At 41.2% G+C, this 25,222-nt stretch overlaps 2 protein-coding genes and 1 long non-coding RNA gene across 8 annotated transcripts in view; 2 read left to right on the top strand and 1 right to left on the bottom strand.

Moving 5' to 3' along the window:
- SLC25A38 (solute carrier family 25 member 38) overlaps positions 1 to 25,222 on the top strand; it is a 213,851-nt gene that overhangs the window by 72,069 nt on the left and 116,560 nt on the right. The gene's annotated exons all lie outside the window — the stretch shown is intronic.
- LOC110090770 (transmembrane channel-like protein 2) overlaps positions 1 to 25,222 on the bottom strand; it is a 164,207-nt gene that overhangs the window by 26,434 nt on the left and 112,551 nt on the right. The window contains exons 13-14 of the mRNA XM_078377403.1: positions 22,252 to 22,404; positions 9,581 to 9,709 (exon numbers count right to left, since the gene is read on the bottom strand). Of these exons, the coding sequence (XP_078233529.1) occupies positions 9,581 to 9,709; positions 22,252 to 22,404 (282 nt within the window). The remainder of the gene's footprint in view (positions 1 to 9,580; positions 9,710 to 22,251; positions 22,405 to 25,222) is intronic.
- Positions 245 to 23,267, top strand: LOC144583521 (uncharacterized). Its single transcript, XR_013537328.1, has 2 exons — positions 245 to 401; positions 15,322 to 23,267. It is a non-coding gene; the product is annotated as an uncharacterized LOC144583521 (long non-coding RNA).

The following is a 25,222-nucleotide window of genomic DNA, read 5'->3' as shown; positions in this document are numbered from 1 at the left end:
TAATTTTATGGCTAGAATCCTATTGGGATTTTGCTCTGGAGTAAATGAAACTGAATACATCAAAATGGAGAGTTGCAACTGTCATGATCATGAGTATGTAATTTAAAGCCTGTAATTTGAATGGGTTATGTAGTCATGAAAAATACAATATGGAATCAAAATGGTTCTGTGTAAGGCTGAGTTTGAACTCTGGGAATGTTTTCTGAAGAACTGTGAGAAGATTTCTCTGACCGACACAGCAAGGACGAAGATAAGGGGACTAAACACCACATTCCATCGTAATTGGGACCAAGATTAGAGAAGAAAAACAACACCTGTGTTCTCACGAGAAAGAAGGGCGGGCAGAGACGCGACAACTCTAAATAACGATTCGTCAACACCTCCAAGGATGAACAAGAAGGGTATGGTTTAGTTAGTAAAAAAATAGAGGTTTTGCTGTGTGGAATGTTCCTTAGTCTTTAGAGAGGCTTTGGATCCTTTTTTTGCCTTTTTCCTTAGTTGGAATAAGGGACTGAGTATGTAGGGAATGAGAGAAAGAAAGAGGGGGGCTTCATGCCTTTGCCTACTCTGAAAAAAAGAGCTTTTTTAGAAGTTTAATTATTTTTTACTTAGCTGGAATTTGTTATTCATTTAACTGCAATATTCTATGGGAATGTAATCTATGCTTTGCTTATGCATCAAACTGAATATCTATAAAGACTTTATTTTTCAATAAAAATTATTCTTAAAAATCCTTAAGAATCATCTTTTGAACAGCAAGTCTGCTGAGCCTGCTTCCAGAGGGGTTGCAAGGCCAAGAGATTGCTAATAGAGTCCTATCTTTCTGAGTTTTAGTGAGTCTTCAGGGACTACAAAGCCCAGGTGCCTATACTTGTTAAGTATAGTTAAGTGCAGGAGTGAATCTTTTAGGCTAGACTTGTGGGAAAGGATTTGTGATACGCCTTATCTGGTGTTACCAGGACTTGGCCCAGCTGAATAGGGGTACCCAGACACTTGGATGCTCTCTAGCCCAGTGGTTCTTAACCTTTGTTACTTGGATGCTTTTGAACTGCAACTCCCAGAAACCCCAGTCAGGACAGCTGGTGGTGAAGGCTTCTGGGAGTTGCAGTCCAAAACTCCTGAGTAACCCAAGGTTAAGAACCAGTGCTCTAGCCAATGAACAGCGCTCTCTAGAGAGAGGCTGATTCACGACAGCAACCAATTAACAGGATGCCCAGCACAAGACCACATACAAGCACTTTGTTATTTAGCTGCAATTAGCCACCATGACTTCTATGAATTTACTTATTCCAGAGTATGATATGTCTGCTTCTTAATCCTATGGCATATTTTACCAGTTTTCCAGTTTTCCTATGGCTGGATAGAGCATATTTTGTGTGCCTGAGGCAGCAAAAAATTCTAACATTTAGGTGAATAAGTGCATTTTCGTGTATAAGACATGTATAGGACACCCCCATTTTTTTAACCCAAATTTTTTTCCTTGCAAGAAAGTGGAGGGGTAAATGATTCCTCCTTTCCCCTACACTTTCTGTGCAAAAAGCAGCTTTCCCCCTCCACGTTTTGCAAAGAAAATGGAGGGGAAAACTGATTCCTGCTTTCCCCCTACATTTTCATTGCAAATGTTTTCTTTGCAAAATGTGGAGGGGGAAAGCAGTCTTTTGCAACAAAAATGTAGGGGGAAAGCAGGAATCACTTTTCTCCTCCATTTTCTTTGCAAAATGTAGAGGGGGAAAGCAGGGATCCCAGTGCTTTGATCCCTCCCCCCTTACCTCTGTGTATAAGATAACCCTCAATTTTTCCTTTAATTATTTAGGAAAAAGTGTCATTTCATTTACGGAAAAACACAGTAATAAAGGTTTCTGCTTATGTGCTTGGCACGTGTCTGGCACCTGTAAGCCTATCAGATCTCCTAAGAGATTACTGAAGGTTGTAATAGAGAGGTTCCAGGTCCAATAGACCCCTATTTGAGTTGAGATGAGTCCTTGTCTCAACCAGGCTGTCTATCTGGCACCCTTTCCCAAGTCTATCCCCAATTAAAAACCACTAAGAAACCAAATTATAACCATGAGTCTTAGAGACCTTTAAAACCCTCAGAACTCAGAAAAATACTGGACTCAAAGTAGCTTAGTTTTGTGGCCTGTAAATAATCCAGTTAAGTATGGTAGCAGGTTACCTGTTCAAGAGACCAAGCATAAGTTCTTAAGTATTATTGTTTTATTAGAAAAATAAAGATTTAGATAAATTCAGTTTGTTGCAAAGCATAGCATTCAAAGTCATTTCCATAACTACAGGTAGTTAGAATCTTAGCAAATCCCAGCTACAAAAATAAAATAAGAAAATTCTACTAAGTAGAAAACAGGTAAGGCTAGGCCCCCCTTTCTATTCTCCTACTAAGAACTACATCTTAGCACTGGGAACTCCAAAGTCCATTCAAAAATCAAAAATCCATGGTAAAATCCATTAATCCAAAAATGAGTTAGAAAAAGAGTCAGAAAAGAGTATCTCTCTCTGTACCATCCTGTCATTTTCTTCACACGCTGAAAACACCCCCTCCTTCACTCTCCACTGGCGTAAGCCAATCAGGACAAAGGATTCTTGTCTCTCTCCACCTCCTCCTCTCATGAGAACTGCAGATGTTGTTGACATTCTTCCTTGATGTTATGACTTCTCGTCTTCGTCTACGCCAAGCTTAGCCTTGGCCACACTATCTACATGATAACATTCCTAGCTAGCTGCAAAGGAAAAACAGTTCTTGATGCTTCTAGTAAAATGCCACAGGCTGAGTTGATTTCCTTCTACATCATTCCATGACTACAAATCCCATTTAGAAATTACATTTTAGCTTCAATAACCTAGATCATGACAGCACCTTGTCAATTAGCCATGAAAGGTTTTGCAATTTCAAATGCATGGTAAAAACCAATAGCATTGTGGCCAAAGTGCTAACTTTTGTTCGCTAAATTTAGAGCACTCTAAGAATATACTGTATGAATCAATTCACATATGTTATCTTGCTAAATGTGAAGCTCCACATCTAGGTTTCCAATATTTTCTCCATATTGCACATTGCACAGGTAGGATAGAGACAGAGAAAATCATTTCATATTACGTGGATATCTTAATATAATAGTAATATTAGAACTGCTGAGCTGGAAGGGATCCTATGGAACGCTGAGTCCAGCTCCTGTCAAGGAGGCAGAGTGGAGAATCAAACTGCCATACCTAAACCACTGAACTGTCTAGCGGTTCTTCCTGCTGAACCACACTGCCACCATAACATATTAGAAAAAAACAGAGTACAATAATAGTAATATAATAATAATAATCTTGTTAGACTGTTCTTCATTGCAGTTACAAACTGTATGCACATGACGTTAGAGATGATAAATTGCATCATGTCACAATAGTCAGCAAAAAATTAGAGAAACTGTATAAAGTTCTGGATATAATGAGGTGTCTAGCAACGTACAGTGGTCCCTTGCTTAGCGTCGTTAATCCGTGCAGCAAAAATCGTTGCTAAGCGATTTTAAAAAGCCCATAGAAACGCATTGAAACCCCTTCAATGCGTTCCTATGAGCTCCAAAACTCACCTTAAGTGAAAATCCTCCATTGCAGTGGCCATTTTCAGTGCCTCTAAAGTGAGGCAAAACAGCAGGTGGCCATTTTGGAACTGCCAATCAGCTGTGCGAAAATGGGGGCTTTGCAATGATCACAGGGAAGCGATCATTGCAAAGCCCCCATTTTCGCACAGCTGATCGACGGGTCTTTGTGATGATCGTGGGGAAGTGATCATTGCAAAGCCCCCATTTATGCACAGCTGATCGGCGGGGCTTTGTGATGATCGCTTCCCTGCGATCATCGCAAAGCGAATTTTCCCCATAGGGGCCATCGCAAACCGATCGCTTTTGTGATCGCAAAAACAGCGTCGCAAAGCGATTTCTTTGCTATGCGGAGCGATCGCTATGCGAGGCACCACTGTATTCTCGAAGGCTTCCACGGCCAGGATCTGATGGTTGTTGTATGTTTTTCAGGCTGTTTGGCCATGTTCTGAAGGTTCATCTTCCTAACGTTTTGCCAGTCTCTGTGGCTAGCATCTTCAGAGGTTCCAAAGGTTCCAAAACCTTTAGAACACGACCAAACAGCCCGAAAACCTACAACAACCATCTGATTCAGTTTTAGCTTTTGACCAAACTCCGGGAGGCAGTGGAAGACAGGAGGCGTGCTCTGGTCCATGGGGTCACGAAGAGTTGGACACGACTTAACAACTAAACAACAACAATATGGCAGCTGTAATATGTTTCAGCTGTATATATTGGTAGCAGTTTTTAAATTTTCTGTAAATCTATTAAGTTATCCCTGTTGTCAATTTAATCCAGCCTTTAGAGGAATCCTGTGTTTAACGGATGTTAATATGAGAATTAAAACTAGATGTGATGATAGAAACTGCATCATTAAAACTGCATCATTAGAAACTTCATCACTAAAAAAAAATTAAAGGCAGGTGCACTTGATTTTCTTCAGGCCTGTTTCTCTTTCTCTTTCTCTCTTTAAGCAACCTTTATTGGCATAAAACAGTTAAAACATACAATCCAATAATAAATTAAAATAGTGGGGGAAGTTTGGTTAGTTTTTTTGAAGTTTGGAGAGTGAGCACTTTAGCAAGAAACTCAGCTACTGGGGTCGTAGTTTCCAGAGAAAAGTCATGGAGGAGGAAGCCTGTCAGAAGCTGGGGGGGACCAGAGAAGCCCGAGATGATTGGACCTAGAATTCGGTCTCGGAGATCTCTAAACTTGGGGCAGTGACACAGGATATGCGAAACTGTATCGGGTTCTAATCTGCAAAGGTTACAAGTTCTTTTTTCGAAGGGTACTCGGGCGTATCGCCCCTTGAGGACCTCAGAGGGGAAAATATTCAGCCGCGCTAGCATAAAAGCCCTCCTGGTTAGGGGGTTCAGCAGGGAGTGTAAGTAAAAATGTCCAGAGCCAAAGGTAGGGAAGATACCATAGTGGATAGGAGAGCATGTTTGGTTGATACTGGAGACCAGATGGATATACTCGGACTCCCATAGTTTCTCTTTAACAAGAGAGAGTGCCTGATCAAAATTGCTGTTAAAGATGGAATTTAAAGGTAAACCAATCGATCCAAGTTTGGTTTCACATAACGTAAACCACTTGGATTGATAATGATCCTTAAGAAGATGAACTAAAAGAGAGTCTGGGTCTGTTTTAAAGAAAAGGCGGAGCCAGAATTTGAATGTGAGTGCCCACGCTACCGATGAGGGTAGATGCATGCCTAACTCTAGGGCTATAGTCGATAGTTTAATTGAAGTTGGTATCCCTAGAATCCGGCGGTAAAAAGAGGCAGCCAGTAGATCTACTTTGTTGTCCATAGCATTTATCCAAATTGGGGCGCCATAGAGTAGGCGGTTAATCAGTTTTGCCTGAAAAATTCGGGTGGCAGCTGGAACAAACTGGTTCCCAGAGTTATAATGGAATTTAGTTATCGCACCAAGAAGGCATGAGGTGGATGCGATTGCAGAATCTCTATGTGTGGTCCATTTGAGTTGAAAATGGAATAGTAAACCTAGATACTTAAAGGATCTCACCTGTTCAATCTGTTGACTATTGGTTTTCCAGTGTAAGGGCTTCCATGATTTTGAAAAGACCATAATCTTGGTTTTCTCAGTGTTAATAACAAGATCATTGCGTAAGCAGTAAGATTGAAAAAGAGAGAGAAGTTGTCTTAGACCAAGACTAGATATAGAAAGGAGAGCCGCATCATCCGCGTATAACAGAAGGGGAACGGGTATCTTATTTAGGAACGGAGCAGACTTTTCGGCTGGCAGCAGCTGAGAATGTAGATCTGCTAAAAAAAGTTTGAATAGGAACGGAGCTAAGATGCAACCCTGTCTCACTCCTCTGTTAATTGGGATCTTTTCTGAAATGGAGCCACTATAGTTAGAACGGACTTGGCAGAAGTTAGTGTGGTGTAATTTACGAATTAAAAAAAGAAGACGTGGGGGAATTCCCCACGCGGCTAGTTTTCCCCACAAAATGGACCTATTGACAGAGTCGAAGGCCGCTTTCAAATCAACAAAGGCCACAAACAGGTTCCCTTTAAAATGATATACATACTTCTCTGCTAAGAACGAGAGAGTTAATGCGTGATCCAGTGTTGAACTACCCGGGTGAAAACCGATTTGCTCTTGTCCTGGAAGGTTTATAGAAACGGACCAGGAAGTGAGATGGACCAGAAGATGTTTACTATATAGCTTTCCGATGGTGGAGAGTAAACTGATCAGTCTATAGTTGCCCGGGTTAGAAGGGTCGCCTTTTTTAAAAATAGGAACCAGGATGGAGGTGAGCCAATCCTCTGGAATAGAGCCGTGTTCGTCTATTAGGGTGAATAGATTTGCCAGAGGATCAGCCCACCATTGGGCGTTGTTGATTAAGAGGTCATTGGAGATTCCGTCAGGACCGGGAGACTTCCCGCGTTTCAGAGCATAGATGAGCTTTAGGACCTCGTCCCTAGAGACCGGTGGCCAGAGGGGGAGCTCAGAGGGAAGATTCTTTGGCATAGGAATTGGGTCCTGGGAAGAAAATATTTTTGTATAGTAAGTTGACCAATTAGAAGGGGAGATAGGCAGGGAGCTTTTATAGGAGTCTTCCGAAAGGGAGTGGGTAATGAGTGACCAGAAAAGTTTGCTGTTCTTTGATGTTGTGGCCTCTAGGAGCTGGCACCATTTCCGCAAAGCAAAATTGTGCTTCTTGGCGTCAATGAGACTGCGCCATATAATTCTCAACCTGCAGTAAGTAGCCTTGGTCTCTGGGGAGTTGTAGACTTGAAATAAAGAGAATAAATGGCGCATAAGGCGCTTAGTGGCCCAACATTCAGCGTCAAACCAAGTGTGATGTTTAGCTTTATTTTTTGGTTTGGCTTCAGATCTGAGCAGTTCTGCTAAGGAGTGGGTAATCTGCTGATAAGATGAGGCAGCTATTGATGGTGATGTAGTGGACCAAATTGTTTTCCTAAGGAGGATCGTATCAGGGCTAAGAGACCATTGGTCAAAAGCAGATCTGATTATGGGAGACCATTTGGGCCAAAGCTTGGAGCAAAAGGGCAGGCTGTCTTTGGGTTCCTGAGAGGAAGAAATCGAGATTTTTAAAGATAATGGGGCGTGGTCACTGTCAATGCGGGCACCAATGGAAAAATCACTGCATCTAGACAGCAACTCGGGTGAAACCAGGATATAGTCCAGCACACTGGCACCTTGGAAGGAAAGAAAGGTAAAGTTATCAGCGTGAAGATACTGGGGTGAGCCGTTAATAATGTGAAGGTTGTAGGCAGAACAGAGGTTTGCTAAGTGGCGCGCGTTCTCATTAAAAGAGGTGTCCTTTGAGCTTCTTTCCAAGCGGAGCCAGGCAGGGGTCAGTTCATCAAGTTCCCAATTAAGGAATTTGGCCAGTTCGTTGTTATTAGAACCTAATCTTGAGTTAAGGTCTCCGACTATTACTACAGAGATTGAGGGGTAGGAGACTAACACGGAGTCTAAAAGCGTCGTTAGTTCTATCCAAATTGCTGGAGCTGCCAACTCTCTGGAGGGGATGTAAACATTAACCAAAAGGATAGACGGATCAACGCCTTGGAGGATAAAGGGTTGGATATAACAAGATTTAAAAGGAAAGGGGGTAACAGAGAATCGTGAAGAAGGTTGAAAAAAGCAACAGAGGCCAGCACAATGGCGGCCCATTTTGTGAAATTTAAAGGCTGGCACATGGTATGAGGTTAAGCGGGAAATGTGAGGGCCACTCGGAGTCCAGGTTTCTTGTAGACAGATGATGTCAAATTGTGACAGGAAATTGATAAAGTCCGGATCCGATGATTTGTTCCCCCAGCCGGCAATGTTCCATGACAAGATCTTCACCTTAAACCTGGAGGGTGGAGCTGTAGAAGGGGCTGGCAGTCACTCGGGATACTCAATAGAGACCAAGCTCTCTGTGAAGTTCTGAGAGATACATCCATTGGAAGGCCTGAACTGAGCTGGAAGCACCAGTTCTGGGTGAGAATTGGGTAGGGTGTTTGAGCCAGCCTGGTTACCAATCTCTGAACTTGTTCCATTGAGTGCAGGAGGTAAAGAGAGGTTTTGTTTGGGAATAGTATAGTCATAATCCAGCGGGGGCACCGTTTGAGCCTGGGCATCAACTAGGGTGAATGTTCCCCCCTGGGAATCTTTGTTTATAATGCAGGTAGGAGAGAGTGGAGGGGGGGGAGCCTTAGCTGCTGTGAAGTTGGATAGGAGGTATTCAGTCTCTGGGCGAGTCGCTCTCATGGTGTCTTGCCCAGGTAGGTTGGTAGCAGCTAAGTCGTCAAAAATAATTAGTTCCTCGTAAGGGGTTGAAAGAGGAAGGGCTTGTGAGGGATTATAGGTAACCTTTACCCCATTGGTGATGTTGAGGGGTTTCTTGATTGCAGGGTCAGAAGACTGAGCGTTGGCTTTGGGAGTGGTCTCATAGGAGGAAGTTGAGACGAGGAGCTCCTCGGAGGAGCTTGCTACTTGATCTAGTGTAGCTAGTATGTCCGAGCTCTTTAGTTCCTTCACTTGATTTCTTAGGGCTAAGAGGCGATTCTGTAGCGAGAGTTGATTACTGTTCAAGTCATTTGGGAGCTGGTTTATTCCCCAGTCTTTAGCCCATTTGCTAGAAGGAGAAGGGCCCACGGTCTTCTTGAGTTTAGTAATAAACGATCTAATATTCCTGACTAAGGGTTTGGGGTCCGCTTCTTTAAAAACCCTAGAGGGGTACACCCGATAGCTCATGAGGTGGGGTGCAGACTGGAATATCCTCCGGGGTATGTCGCTAGAAATAAATGTATTGGAAGGGAGATTTAAGTCTCCTTTTCCCAGATGCTCCTCCAACGAAAATAACCTCTCTGCCACTGCATGCACTGTGTGTGATTTTGAATTGTGCAACACTCTGATATGAATTTCTTTTTGCAGCTATGAGCTTTAAAGGGAAAATGCTGCCATTTGTGAATAAGGGCTTTCTTTCCAATAGCTCTGTATTTAAAAAAAATGATAACTGGAATCTAAGGGAGGCAGGATTAATCCTCCCCATATGATACATTCCCCAATTGCCTAGAGAGTACATTCTGACAGTAGATGGCTCCAAGGGCAGGGGTAACGCTGGATCACATTCTTATTTGTTTGAACATCTTCCCTCCAAACCTATAAAGCGTAGTTCTGTTCTATGCATGCCTGAACAAGAATAGGCTTTGTTTTTCAAGGATGCAGAGTGCATCTCAGCTTTATGCCTGTCAGCTGAAGAGTACCAATGTGACAGGGTTCTGACTGCAATACATAGCTTGGCGATAGCTTCTGGAGCTTCAAAGCCCAGCAGTTCTATGCAACAGTTCCCTTGTTTGTGATAGATATATTCTGGGGACTGAAACATCCTCTCTTTTCAACAGTTAGGCTAGCCTTTGCCTATAAGAAAAGAAATTACATAGTCATACAGCTTTGAAGCATTTATTAAAACCTATTATAAGCAGGATACGATGCTTCATATATAAATCATTTACTTACAAATCCAGCCTCCAGATCCCAGCACCAGCAGTAGTTTATGAATCTGACAAAGCAGGCCCGGAGGAAGTCTCCCACTAATATTGTTACAAATGTCACGAGTATATCAGATACAGTAAGCCTCACAAATTCCTGCAATAAAACCAAAATCAAGAGACATTTAGCTAGTAACACTTACAATCTATATTCAGCTGCAGACCCTTAGGTATTTTGTAAGTTTCCAAGGAACTAGAGGTTCACTAGAGGTTCAACTAGAGGTTTTTCCTTTTAGGGGTGCGGTGGCACTGCTGGTTAAACCACAAAAGCCTCTGTGCTGCAAGGTTGAAAGACCAGCCGTCGTAAGATTGAATCCACTCGAGCTCCCATCGCTTGTCCCAGCTCCTGCCAACCTAGCAGTTCAAAAGCATGTAAATGCAAGTAGACATAGGTACCACCTTGGTGGGAAGGTAACGGCCTTCCATGTCTAGTTGCACTGGCCATGTGACCACGCAAACTGTCTATGGACAAACGCTGGCTCTATGGCTTGGAAATGGGGATGAGCACCGTTCCCTGGAGTTGGACATGATTGGACAATTTGTCAAGGGGAACCTTTACCTTTACATAGAGGTTCAAAATGAGGGAAAGTATTTGCGAAAAATGCCAGTACCCAGAGCTTGGAAACATATAGTTGCGTATGTAATAAGATAATTTTATTCCTTTTACTCCTTTAATAGTGTTTTAATTTTGCAATTAAAACACTATTAAAGTCTTTTAATTAATTTAATAGTTACAGAGTTTTCTGGCGTAGATGTGTTTTGCCACACAGAGCCCTGGGTCATAACATTCTTGTTTTAGTTCAAAAAAGTAATTGCATGTAATAATTCTCATTATTATTGAATAATGGAGAAATGTGACAGTAGCTGACTCATCATAGGCATCCTTCAGTCTCAAGAGACTATGGTAACGTGCTCTGTATGGAGGACTTGGAACAGCGTCTAGTGTTTTGACCCTGTATGCGAAGCTGGAGTGTCCTCTCCAGGGCACAAAACCTGGGTAAAATAATATGGAGGATAGGCTGTTACCCAAGCAGCAAATCCCCCCTCTCCACATCACTGAAATATCCAATGGAAAGGCAAGAGCCAATACAACTGGTTTCAGCAACGTCGCAGGAGTTGACAGAATGACAAGAGGCCATTTTCCTCTTCTGAATTTCTTACTCGATTCATTTCAAAATGACAGTCTCTGTGCTAACCCAACAATTCGAACTGCCAACCTGGCAAACACAAGGCTCCTTTCCCTTGTCTCTTCTCCAAATGGAGCACACTGAATTCTAAGGGGAAAGGTAGCTGACTATTTCTTGGGAATTTGGACTGTAACTGTAAGTGGTCACTTTTCAAAAACAGTTTTCTAAGCTCTGGTTGTACCACTAATTGTGTGCCCCTAGAATTTCAACTCTTTCCTAAAATAAATTGGAATGGTAGAAGCCATACTGAGTGAGCTGTCAGGACCTCACAACATTTTCTAACTCAGAAGTCCTTTATTGTGATCAAATTTGTTCAGCTCACAGTAGAGACAAATAACTCTTCAAGTCCCAGACCTGGAGGAGCTAAAATAAAAGAAATATTGTCTCCTGTGAGCACTCTTGTGTCAAAACAGTGGCATGTCTCATTTCCACTGCTGTTCCTGTTTTCTTATTTTAAGGATGCCAGTCAGATGCTGTGTTTTTAGTACTATACAGTACATCAGCATGCAGATACAAATTCATAATACCAGATACAGATATTTCCTGCAGACGGAGAACCAGATGTTAGGGTAGTCTTCTCACTAACATGCTTGTTCTCTATGAGCAAGGTGTTAGAATATGTAAATATTATACAACCCAGCATGTATATAAGAATGGGCTAACTGTATTATTTGCATAAGAGAACATGTGTAACCAATCTGGTTGTGTCTAGTGTCTGCCAATAGGTGTTTAGAGGGTTAACTGACAGATATAAGAACAAGTATCAATTAGTGTGAGACTTGACTGCTGATAGGTTAATTTTTCAGGACTCTCTGCTCCTAGGATGTCTGCTGTTAGTATATTTGTTATGAGTCTACAGTAGTTAGTAAAGAAGATGTTAGGACACTGCCAAGTGTCTGTTAATGAAACTGTTATTAAAAGTCATCAACCACAAACCAAATCTATACTAAGTCAAATATTCAGTTATTGTTTGCTTATTCTTTAACACATTTTTAAGTATATGTTCTTAAAATTTACTATGGCTTAATGATTTTTCTTTGTGCATGCATATATGAAGAGAGAATATTATACATAATCTGTGTGGTGTTTTTTTTTTTTAAAATCACACAACGTGGAGTGTGCAAACTCACAAAAAGCTCAGCACAAGGAATGTTTTGTATTGCAGAAGTTTCCACACAGCATGTTAAGTGTGATTTTTTAAAAAAACCCAATAAAACAGATTATGAATAATATTCTCTCTTGATATATGTATGTGCCAGCAGATAAAAGAAAAATCATTAAGTCATAATAAAATTTAAGAACATTTACTTAAAGATAATTGAATATTTGACTTGGTATAGATTTGGTTTGTGCTTGACAGATTTTCTGTAACAGTTTCCTAACAGACACTTATAACTGATAAAGTCATCCCAGCGTATTCTAGCAAAAAAAACAAAAACAACAAAAAAAACATAGGGTCTGTAGTACCTTAATGATTAGCCAGTTTTATTTGTCATAAGCTTTACTGGACAGTTGGCCACAGTAGGTCTCTGAAGAAATAGTTACAGTCCCTTGTCATTCTTTAAGGCACTGCAGGAATTGTTGGTTTTGTTTTACAAGTAATTCAATTCTGTTAGCTCTCATTAACATTTGAAATGGTACAGCCTACGTATAGAACTATCAACTCAGAACCAGTCCTAAGTCTGCATCTCTCTCTCTCTCATTCTCTCTGTCTCCCTTCATCCGCGCCCCCCCCATCTATCTTTCCACTAGAATAGTACAACATGTTACACTGCCAAATGATTGCTTTCCAAATATATATTCTGGTTGACGAAAATGACCAAGTGTAGCCATGTCATTAAGCAGAGTGTTGCACTGCCACAAGCACCGTATTTTGGTTTTCATGCAGAAGCAGCAACATGTATTTTACTGGGATGGTAGAATACAGGTTTGTGGGTTAATTTCCTTGCTTTTTGTTATTTTGCACTGCAACTTGAGTATGTGTGTGTGTATGTGGGTGAGACACAGCATGCCATTGTTTTACCATCTCAGCTACCAATATGTTTGGCATTCAAAAAAGAAAAAGGAAAAGAAGAAAAAGGCATTTGCATCTGCCAGATCTTCTCTCATAATGCCCACATCCTTCTGAAACAGCAATGTCATGAAGCAAATGGGGCTGGGAGCCCATGTTTGCTTCACAGTGTGTAGTTCCCTCCACAGATCTCTTAACCTCTTGGTTTGCTCATTCATCTCTCTCTCTCATTACACTTCCAGCCCTGCTTCTCTTTTTTATCCCACTCTTCTACTTCAAGCATATCAACAAGAAACAGAAAACAAAATGAAAGGCAAAAAGAAGGAGAAGGAGGAGGAGAAGGCAAAGATGTGGCACCTTAAGGACTACCTGCTATATTTTAATGTTGAAGAAGTGGATGTGTTCCATCAAAGCTCACATTAAATTGTAGCAGTTAGCAGGGGAAGATCTACTATGAAACTAATGAAGCATAAGCTCCAGAGCCTCTAATCCTACAGGGGCCTCAGAAGTAACTAATCCACATTTCTTTAAATGTGGAACAACCCCATTGAAGAAGATAACAGTGGTTACCCAGACCTCATTACTAATTGCAAAGAGGACCCCATAACAGTTTTAAGATTCAGGGGCCAAAAAATGTAGGCGGTTAGTATTTAATGTGCCACAATGTTTTTGTCTTCGTTACTGTTTTTGTTTTGTATATCTTTTTGATAGGCTTGTGCAGAGTAACACGGTTACCACTTTGACTTAAATGATTCAATTGCAGGCATTTTCCTCCATTTCCTTTCTGCTGAGACCACTAGATGTCTCTGTAGTAAAGTTTTAGCGCCTACACTGAAAAGCCTTGTTATTCCTTGTTAGTAATACTGAAGAAACATCTACATCATGAAAACGAGTTATATAATCTCCTTTTCCACTCCCCACAAATGACCACAAATGACCAAATAAAGGGAACTAATACCCAAGCCACACAGATCAAAGGTCTTTCCAGACACAGTCTTCATGATACAATCATCCTGCTTCATTCAATAGAATTTGTAGACTACAATGTCTTCCATTTGTAACTCTCCTGTGAATAGATGGGGCCCTCTGTGTGGAAGCATCCAAAAGGAAGAATCAAATGGGTTGAATATACATGCAACTACATTTTCCTTTTAAATTACAGGTGGAAACCACATAGGATTCAAGCAGAGTTTATTTACTTATTTAAAATTAATTTTAAAAATCATCAGCACAATTTCAGGGACAAAGCCTGAGAATTATGCGTGTGCCTGTGTGACATCATGGGGGCAAATCATTCACCAAAAGTGGCAAAATAGTATATGAGAGACAAGAGAATGTGAGGAGATAATAATGGGCGTGAAGCCAAGAAGAAACAGTAGCAATATTTTAACTTCCTCCTGGCCCTAATATACAGTGGTGCCTCGACTTACGAACACCCCTACTTAAGAAAATTTTGAGTTACGAAAAGCTCTGGCCGCAAAATATTGCTTTGACTTGTGGCTGGAGCTTTGAGTTATGGACAAAAAATGCAATGGGGGCAGGGAAAGCGCGAAATTTGAACTTTCAGTTAAACCAGTGAAGAGGCTACTTGTCTGCTACCTCGCTTGTCCCAGCGGTTAGAGAGTGGATAGGGAGATAGTCTTCGGACTGTCTGGTATTGCCTGGTACTGTACAGTACTGCCTGGTACTGCCTGGTACTGTACTATACGAACTGTGTTTTTTTGGCTTTTTTAATTTTTTTTTTAATTTTTGACTTAAAAAAAAAAAACAGAGACTGCCTGTTCTGGGTGAGTACACTGTATTTACTGTACTTTACAGGGTTTTTTGCAGCTTGGGGGGGTAGGGCTATGTGGGGGCTTATGTTTCTGTGCTCTGATGGGTCTTGCCATGTGGATTTAAAATGTGAAAAGTAGACAGTGATATTAAATTAAAATTAAAAGTGAAAATTAGACTGTAATTTTACAATGTAAAAATTATTTATTTATTTTTGCCTTCTGTGGCTCCTAGGGTTTGTGTACTGTGACCTCTCTTTTGTTTTAAAATGTGTGTGTTTAAAATGTGGGTCTAAGGTCTGTCTTTTTTAAAATCAGAAAATATCCTGTGAGGGGCTGTCTGGCTGCTTTGCTCTAAAATGGAGTTTAGACTCAAGTCTCTTCCCCCCCCCCATTGTCTTCTCTCTCTCTCTCTCTCTCCTCTCTTTTTGTGATAAGGAGTTCTATGCTGGAATAATGGTTGCTGGATTCTGTGACTTCTAGGGTTTGTGTACTGTGACCTCTCTTTAGTTTTAAAATGTGTGTGTTTAAAATGTAGCTCCAATGTCTGTTTTAAAATCAGAAAATATTCTGTGAGTGGCTGTGGTGCTTGTTGATGCAGGCAGGCAGGCTTTAAAATTGAGTTTACTGTAGACTCAAGTCTCTCTCCCCCCATTGTCTTCTCTCTCTCTTTATGTTCTCTTTTTGTGATGATGGGGTCTGTGCTGGAATAATGCTTGCTGGATTCTGTGGCTTCTAGGGTTTGTATACTGTGGTGTGCTAAACAGTCATGGTTCCAAAGAAAGAACAGAGCAAAGGCAAAAAAAATCATCTCCATTGAAACAAAAAGGACATTATCAAAAAGCAAGAAGATGAAGATGGCACGTGTTTGTCTGAACTGGCTGCTGAATACAAGATGGCAAAGTCAACCATCAGCACTATATTAAAGAAGAAAGATGCCTTGAAAGACATTGATGTGGCAAAAGGAGTCACAATCCTAATAAAGAACAGGCGACCCCTGATGGAAGAAGTGAAAAAACTTTTACTGGTGTGGATGAAGGAGAAACAGCTGAAAGGAGAATGCATCAGTGAAGCCATCATTTGTGAAAAAGCGAGAAGCTGCACCGTGATTTAATGGAAAGAAACCCCTCCGGAAGTGCAGCACAAAAAGAATTCAAAGTCAACATGGGGTGGTTTCAAAAGTTCAAAAAGAGAAGTGGCATCCACTGCATTACAAGACACAGGGAGCCTGCAAGTTCTGACCATGATGCTGCAGAAGCCTTCAAGTTGGACTTTGCCAAATTCATCAAGGAAGAAGACTACCTCCCTCAGAAAGTCTTCAACTGTGATGAGTTCTGGAAGAGGATGCCCAGGAGAACATACATCACTCAGGAGGAAGAGAAAATGCCAGGCCACACACCCATGAAGGACAGATGGACCCTTTTGTTCTGTGCCAACGCCACCGGTGATCTGAAGATCAAGCATCTGCTGGTGTACCACTCCCAGACTCCTTGCCCATTCCAGTGAGAGAAAGTTAAGAAGGCCACACTGCCTGTCATGTGGAGGGCCAACTCAAGAACTTGGATGACAAGGTAGCTGTTTATGGAATGGCTCTATGAAGTCTTTGCACCCACTGTCAAGAAATATCTTTCGGACAAACAGCTTCCTGAGAGGTGCCTTCTTCTGATGGACAATGCCCCGGCACACACCCCCATCCTTGGTGGATGATATCAAAGAGGATTTCATCAGGGTCAAGTTCCTCCCCCCCAAAACAACACCTCTTCTGCAGCCCATGGACCAGCAAGTGATCAGCAACTTCAAGAAGCTGTACACAAAGGCACTATTCACCAGGTGCTTCAATATCACCAAGGAGATATCCTTGACCCTGAAAGAGTTTTGGAAGACACATTTCAATGTCCTCCACAGCATCAGACTCATTGACAAGGCCTGGCAAGATCTCACAACTAGGACCTTGAACTCAGCCTGGAGGAAACTATGGCCATAATGTGCCACAGACAGTGGCACTGAGGTGACTGATTCACAGGTGGTGAGGGACATCGTCTCCATTGGTGAAGACATGGGTGTGGATGTCGATGAGGAGGATGTAGAGGAGCTGGTTGAAGACCATGAAGAGGAGTTGACGACAGAAGAATTAGCAGAACTGCAAATTGAGCAGCAGAAGGCTTTTGTGGAGGAGTTTTCCACTGAGGAAGGGGAAGAGGCACCGCAGGTTAGCAGCGAGGGGATCAAATCCATCTGCCAGATGTGAACGAAGTACCAAGACTTATTTGAGAGGCACCACCTAAACAGGACTGTGACAGGAAGAGTTATGGACATGGTGAATGACAACGTGGTCAGCCACTTCAGAACGATTCTTCAGTGCAGGATGAAACAGACAAAAGTGGACAGGTTTTTCACCCGGATGGAGCCTGCTGTCAAGAGACAACGACAGGAAACCCCTGGAGAAGATGACCCAGAGGAGGGGACCTCTACCTCACAGTGATGACCATCTCACTATCCTCCAGCCAGAAGTCACTGTGATGTCCTCCAGTAGACACCGAAAGCTAAGCGATCTCTCTTTTGTTTTAAAAGGTGTTGGTGGGTGGGTTTAAAAGTTGCTTGTTTCATTTTAAAATGTGTTTTGTTTAAAAGTTGCTTGGTTTAAAATGTGTTATAAAATGTGTTGGTTTAGCATGTGTTTTAGATTCCAAACTCTCTTTCCCCCATTGTCTTCTCTGTCTCTCTTTTCTCTCTTTTTGTGCTTAACAGCACAAACCTTTATCTGAGGGGTCTGTGTGCCCCAGTGATGACCTTCTTTCTTTCTTTCTTTCTTTCTTTCTTTCTTTCTTTCTTTCTTTCTTTCTTTCTTTCTTTCTTTCTTTCTTTCTTTCTTTCTTTCTTTCTTTCTTTCTTTCTTTCTTTCTTTCCTCTTTTCCCCATTGTTCCCTCCCCCTCCCTCCTTTCCTGCCCCCCTTTTAACCTAAAATGTGTTTGGCTTGGTTTAAAAGGTGCTTGGCTTGGTTTAAAAGGTGTTTGGCTTGGTTCGGTTTAAAAGGTGCTTGGGTTAAAAGGTGTTCTGTTTAAAAGGTGTTCCCTTCCCCCTCCTTTCCTGCCCCTTTTTAAACCTAAAAGGTGCTTGGCTTGGTTGAAATGGTGCTTGGTGTCATGAGTGCAGCTGAAGACCTGGAACCAGAAGGGTTAACTGAGGCTGAGGAGAATGCTGAGCAATCAGAAACACCTGAATCGCCTCCAGATTCTCCTTCCCCAGCAGACAAGCTTTGGGCCAGGCTTCAGGGAAGACTTATGGCAAAAAGGTCAGAGGATAGCTCAAAGGCTGTCCACAGAAACATCCGTTCAACTAGCCCTGAGTATTGACAGGATGGAAAGGTTTCCAGCAGCTCAAGGGGCTGTTTTACTATAAAAACAGCTCCTAGTCAGATAGAATTTCGTGGAAGCAACAAGTCAAAACCTCTGACTTGCATCTACACTCCTACAACCTTGAATCGTGTTTCCTGACTCTGGACTTGGACTTTGGACTATGTTGTGTGTTTGACCTTGGACTCTGACCTTGGACTACGTTGTGTGTTTGACTCTGGACTCTGACTTTGGACTACGTTCTGTGAGTTGGTTTGGTAATTGAATATCGGCTTTGCATTCCTAGTATTCCTGACTTTGGACTGGCTTATTGGACCTTGGCTGTTGTTGTCAGCAAAAACGGGTTCGAAAACACACGTGTAAGCCTGGACAGAGAGCAAACAGGAGTTTGCACACGCTAAAATGGGCTGAGTGAGTCCAAACTCAGCTAGCCATGCTACAACACTCCCTCTTACAAGTCTGCCCACATAAGAACACCCTTGTACTCTCAGATATTACTATGAAAAGGTCAAGTGGGTTTTGTAGTCCTTAGACTTAACTTGCACCACTGACAGGACTCCTAAAGTATGCTAGGCCGAGGCAGTACTCTCAGATGACCCTAAGACAAGTGTACTGTTCAGGAAACCAATTGAGTTTTATAATCTTTAATTTATTAAAGAATAAGCATGTTTCTAAGTATCAAAGCCAAATTAAACCAAAGCAAATAAACTAGCATTGTGCTGGTTATTTACAACTCTGTAGTGAGGCAAAGAAAATATGAAAAGTAGAAAAGTGTTCAAAAACCTTACAAAAACACAAAAAGCCATTAAAAAGAATAAAAACAGTTCCAGTCCAGTAATTCATTAGTAAAAACGAAATAATCCAAGTAGGTTATAAAAAGGCTATAGTCCTCAGTGATCCTGTAGAACAAGAATCCTGTACTAAAAAGAAAAATTCAGTAAAAGTCCCATCCAATAGGAACTAATGCTTCGACGTACGAATGGCGCCTCGACGTAAGAACCCAAAACAGCCAGAACAGATTAATCAGTTTTGAATGCATTCCTATGGGAAATGGTGCTTCGACTTATGAAAATTTCAAGTTGTCCTTAGAAAAGTCCAAGAGTATAGTCCATATGAAGCATTTCAAGAAAAGAAGTCCATAAAGGATATTCTATAGGTAACAGTCCATGCATAGTCCTTAGGAAAAAGCCCATAAGTCCAAGGGTAATCCAGTATAGTAAAGGTTAGTCCCATGTGTCACGAATGAATGAAGAGTCGGTCTTGAATGACAATGTCCATAGGCAAAAAGTTCCTTTTTCAAGAGTAACTGGCAAGGGCTTATCGCACCTTCCCACGATGTCATCCAATCAGAGTTCGTTACTAGGCAAACAGTCCTGTCGCACCACATGACTTCTTTCCCATACACACCAGATGTTATTTGGGTTACTGTAGTTTATCAAAGAGTCACAACAATTCCCATCTAATCACACCGAGTCCTTTTCTCAGGCTATCAGAATAACATTCTCTCTGCTCGCCTAGAAAACAACCTGTCAGCATAGCAAAGATACTTTATACCAAGGAACAAGATGGAACCTCTCTTGCTCATTTCTTAATTACAAAACCCCATATTCCTTACAAGACTTTAACTCAAAAACCCATCTCATCACAGTTGTAACCCCCGGGAACGTGACACTTGGCTTGGTTTAAAAGGTGCTTGGTTTGGTTTAAAAGGTGCTTGGGTTAAAAGGTGTTCTGTTTAAAAAGTGTTCCCTCCCCCTCCCTCCTTTCCTGCCCTTTTTTGACCTAAGTTCATCTTGGGTTAAAAGAAGAATAATTCTCCCTCTAGTGGTAGAGTACGGATTAACCAGCTTTGCATTAGTTCCTATTGGAACTAATGCTTCGACGTACGAATGGCGCCTCGACGTAAGAACCCAAAACAGCCAGAACAGATTAATCAGTTTTCAATGCATTCCTATGGGAAATGGTGCTTCGACTCATGAAAATTTCAAGTTGCGGCCACCGTTCCAATATGGATTAATTTCGTAAGTCGAAGCACCACTGTATTATTGAGAGAAAGCATGCTCGGGCAGAGTAGGAGTGGATTTGGCGGTGAAAGGACTGTAAGCCCATTTGGATCTGGTAGTCAGAACAAATTCCTCTGATCAGAATTCTTTAGTTCTAAAGCTACTCCCCTGTTTGAGGAAAACTGCACACGGGATCGTTTGTTCTGAGTGCAGACTACTCATTCGAGGGAGAATCCAGTAATCCCCCTTTTTTTGCAATGGGGCAATATGTGAGTTGCATAAGTGAAAGCAGAAGATCAAAATGGGAAATGTAGAACCCTGCTAGCATGGAACCCTTATGCTCTGTTTTTTAAAAATTGGATACTGAAGTGTGTTTATGAGTATTGACTTGGGGGTCTGAACAGAATGAGTTCCCGAACCTATGGTTGCAAGATCAGGAGCATTAATTAAAAACAATTAAAACAAAAAGCATTTAATGCTAAACTAAACCAAAATGCCTCTGCTGGTATTTCTTCCTACAGAAGAACATGCCTATGAGCAATGCCTACATTTATTGCCAAGGGAATATATCAGCCATACCCTCTGTCTCTGCATGACAAAAATAGGATTTATTGCTTGCATGGCATTTTGTTGGAAATAAATAAGTCACCACCAGATTTGGACAGATAGAAACACATACAACCAGAGTGAATTGACCAGGAACAGAGACATTGATTCCTGAAATATACCTGTTCTTTATAGAAAAGCCCTGCATGATCAATTCGGTCAAGTAGAGAATCTCCAAAATTTTGTGCTGCCTTGTGTCCTTAGTTGCATTTAACAAATTGTGATAGGGGCAAATAATGCATGTACTGGTTCTCTAGCTTTGTGAGAAAGCAGTATGTGCTATAGAGCAGTCTTAGGAGTCTCCACCCAAGTGATTGTAGGCACAAGTGGCACTACACCAAGAAATTTAGACTACAAGCTTATGTTGCCTAGCCCTTAAATACTCTTATTAAAGGACTGTTGAGTGTGGTGTACTCGTGTTAATGATTTCTGAGGGAAGTTACATTTTTTATTCTCTAGATAGTGGTGTAGCTAGGACTAGATTTCTGGGCAGGATGCCAGAATGTAAAATAAGGGTACACAGCCTGATACCCTGGGGCTGCCTGTTATTCTTAGGTGTTCCCTATGTGTTCCTCTTTTCCCTATAGGTACATATGTAGGGAAGCAAATGCTGTTTCCTGGTTTCTGAAATGTCTATTCACTTTCTGGTGATAACTATAAGTAAACAAGTATCCCAGTGGAGATGAATGACAATAAGAACACAGTGAAATGCATGTGTGGGAAGATATGTGCTTGCTGAAAAATATCTCTGTGTGCATGTGGGTGTGAGAGTGTGCCTGTGTGCCCATGCATATAGAACTCATGGCCCTCAGCTGACATTAGGTGTAGTCCTCAGTGCTAAAAAGGCTATGCAACCTGACATTTTGTCTCAACTTAACTAGCAAGGTTGTACTCCCTTGTCTAAAATTAACTAGTAGAAACACTGCCTTTAGGAGGTTCTGGAGTATTAATATACCTAGCGTGCAGAGTGAGTCATGGAGTTTGATTTTAATTCTGATTCTGCCTGAATAATTCATTGTGACAGGCTTACCTTACAGTAACCTTTGTGGCTTGCCTTGTGGTAAGTAACCTTTGTACACTGGACACTTGACCTGGTAAATAAAGAATATGCAATTGCAGCAGTTTCCAGGTCCTTTAAAGCAATAGCTCAGGAAAAGGAGACTCTAATTCAGGAAGAAATTGTATGACACTTCGTCTGTCATACAATTTGTGAAGTCATAAGGGGAGAGTCATAAAGGGGCAAAATGCAACCAGCAGTGCTTGGTGACATATTTGAAGTCTTCAGTCTTATCAGGAAGTTGAGGGGAATGCACATAGCTCTGTGAGATGAGGCCTGAAGTCAGACAGGGGATGGAGTTGAATATCACATTTCATTCTGTGACATGGAGCCGCACTAGACAAACCACTGATCACCATCTAGAAATAGTGCACCTTAAGAGGAAAGGTCTGTCTCTTTATTCTAACATGCCTTAATGTGGGTATGGCAAAATTGCTTTTGTTTCATTAGCAGGGTGATAGCACAGCTTTGTTTACATGTCTGATGCCTCAGACACATAGATATGAAAGATTTGCAGACCTGGAGGGATAGCACTGTAAGAGGATTATGTAGTTACCTAATGTGTGCTCATGGTCTGAAGGCTTCTCTGATCATAGTTCAAGAAGCAGGCTAGTGGGACACTTTCTTCAGACACTATAAAAACACTTACAATTCCCACTGTTGTTTCCCAGCAAGGTCCTCGATGTACATCTGCTGGATGCATAGGAGGTGGAGTAACAGTACTTTGGTTTCCTGCAGATGAATTATGGTACATTAGGATGGTCCAATGTGTCATGTTCCTGATTACTCCTTCTTCAGCAAGCTATAGTGAAAGAGACATTTGCATAACAATAATTTGACCTATGTTTCCTAAAATGCCTGCTGAGGTCTAAATTTGCATCCATATAACAGTAACGTAAACATAAATGTGTAAGACTTTGGCATATGGGGGGCCCTGACATTTACTTAACAGTTCTTAGGATACCTCAGTTTCATAGATTTGTGCTTCAGTGTTTTGCTCTCAGCAATGGGGTCAATTCTTGAGAATTCCTTGTCGACAACGATACTGCCTGTGTATAGTTGGGGCCCTTGCATCTTCATAGGTTTTTTTATACTGTAACTTTTATGTAAAGCTATAGGAGATTGCTTGTATAAATTTCAGGGTTATTTTGGCAAGTGGCTGGTTACATATTGTGTGTTTGACTGCAACTCCTATGCTATTTCCCATATTGCTTATTTTCTGTTAGCTGCAGAGTGAATGTGATTTCAGTTACTTGGTAATACTAAATATTCTCCCACTCCATTTTTCAGGGTACATTCTTTGTGTTATGTATAAATGCTTTGGTGTGCGCTTTGAATGGGACATATGACCATAATAAACTATATCGGTCAATGAATTAGAATCTTAGTTCCTTTTTAAAAAAACACAACAATGACAGTGTTTTAACACAGATAACTTGAATTCTTGTTATTCACAGTAAGCCACCTCAAAAGCATACATCATTTATTAAATTCTGAGGGTACTTCGAAATGGACAAGACACTTCAAATATATCAATAGATATCATCAATGAGAATGAAAATCTATTTTCTTTGGAGATTTGTGATGTGGTCAGGTAATCATGGGAGTGATGCAGGGCAGCCTGAAACATTTTTCTATTAAGACAAGGACAAGTTGCCTTTCCTCCTCACCCTAGAAAGGACACCACAAGCAGTAGGATAGCTTATGGGGGATGGCACACATAAGATGATGTCTGGTTCTACACCTGTTGCGCCGCACAGCATCTGCTAGCTATAGCAGATGCCTCACTCTGCCTAATATAGGGCCAGGGCTGGTTTGTAGGGAAGGGCTTTTTATGTGTATATGAAAGAAAAAAAAACAGAAGATACTCTTCCTTTGTTTTTATGTCCTTTTGTTGAGTCCCAAAACAGAGCTTCTAAAACATGAATGATTTGTATTGATGAAAGACGGGTATATAAATCTTTCTTACTCTTTCATGTTCTATGTTTACCTATTTTTTTTAACCTCTCTTTCATTTCTCTGTCAAATCGCCTAGGAAATGTTTTCATCCAATAGTGTCATAAGTGCTATTGTTAGCAGCCAATCAACACACCCAGGAAAGGGGACCATGAATTTTGAATTTGTAAAAGGGCTTTGAATGAGGAGGTATACTCTTCTTTATGGGTGAGATTTACGTATGAATGGTGCTGAGCTCCTTCGTGGTGCTCTCCATCTTGGATTGTGCTGTTTTCCTCCTGCTGCCTGTGAGACTCAAAAGAAAAGAAGAGGTATCAAGTGGTGATGGTGGGGGAAAATATTCATAATTTCTGGTGGCTTGGGCTTGTAGAGGGACTTTCATTTTTTAAATTTAATTTGCTTGCTTCCTTTTCTTAGCTTGGGGGAGATGGCCTGTGTTTGTAGGGGTTTTTAAAATTAATTTTGTCATTTCTCCCCTTTGTGTGTTTATATCAGATGAAGGACTGTTGGTTGATTTATTTTTTTAAAAAAATTATCTGTGTATTTACTCTGTTAAAAGTGTATATTCTGCTGGGGATTTTTGGAACTGTTTTGTGTTGCTGTTGTTGGTTGCTTCACTGCATGTTAGGCAGCACCTATCTTGCTAGCTGCTTGTTTGCTTTTTTGTTTTTGTTTTGTTTTTGTGCTGCCCAGCCCCAGAGGGCTTCTGGTGTGCTGGGTGAGCAATACTAAACTCATACTGTTGTTTTCTATTTTCTAATTTTTGGGTGCTTTCATGCATTATGAATTGGGTTATGGGTGAGTGAGTATTTGTTTGCTTATGCCTGATAGTGATTTTTCTTTCTCATGTATTGTTACCTGCTTTTGGAGAAGACTGATTTTTGCCTTGCCTCAGCTTTTTTGTAGTAGCTTTTAATGGTTCTGTAGGGTTGAATTTGGACTAACATCAGGAACCCTGACAGGAAATAACCCAATTAAAGTTTTCTTTTTGTATTAAAGGAAAGGTCTGATGTGGGGAAAGAGTTAAAACAGAATACAAAAGTGGTGGCTGCAAAAAGAAAAAAAAGAAAAAAAAAGAAAAAAAGAAAAACCCAGAACAAAACAAATTCAATATTTTCCAGTGTGTATATCACTACAGGTTGGATCTTGATTGTCATTGGTAATGCCAGTGGCAGCTCATGTGCATTATGACATTGTTGTGAAATGGAATGCCCAGTACACATATGTGGGCAGAGCCAGGGATGAGAACCTGCCACTACATCCTGCTGCTTCCCCCATCCCTCCCTATGCAGAATATGAGGCTGGGATTTCAACAGGATGAGAAGAGAGATGGGGCCCTGATCACATTGGATTTTTTTTTGCTACCTCACATGCTGCCTATGGTAGGTGTGGCTGGGAGGGACCTTTCTATCCTGAAGTGGCTGTCAATCTGTCCAGCACTAGCCAGTCACTCCTTCCCTGCCCCTGTTCTCTCTCTCTCTCTCTCTCTCTCCCCCCTTCTCCCCTCTTGGTCTGTTTGAAAAAAATAGTGAGTTTGTTGAGACCTGTTGCTGAAAACAGTCAGTCATGTTTGTTAGTTTTGCTGTAGATCTGTTCAAGTTGTAAGTAAATAAACATTTTCTTTCTACTATTAGCATTTCAGAGTGAGTCTAGAAATGTCAGTT

This window comes from Pogona vitticeps, chromosome 6 (assembly GCF_051106095.1).
Source record: "Pogona vitticeps strain Pit_001003342236 chromosome 6, PviZW2.1, whole genome shotgun sequence".
NCBI lineage: Eukaryota > Metazoa > Chordata > Lepidosauria > Squamata > Agamidae > Pogona > Pogona vitticeps.
Note: the sequence above shows the minus strand (reverse complement) of the source record. Positions and strands in the feature narration are given on the sequence as shown.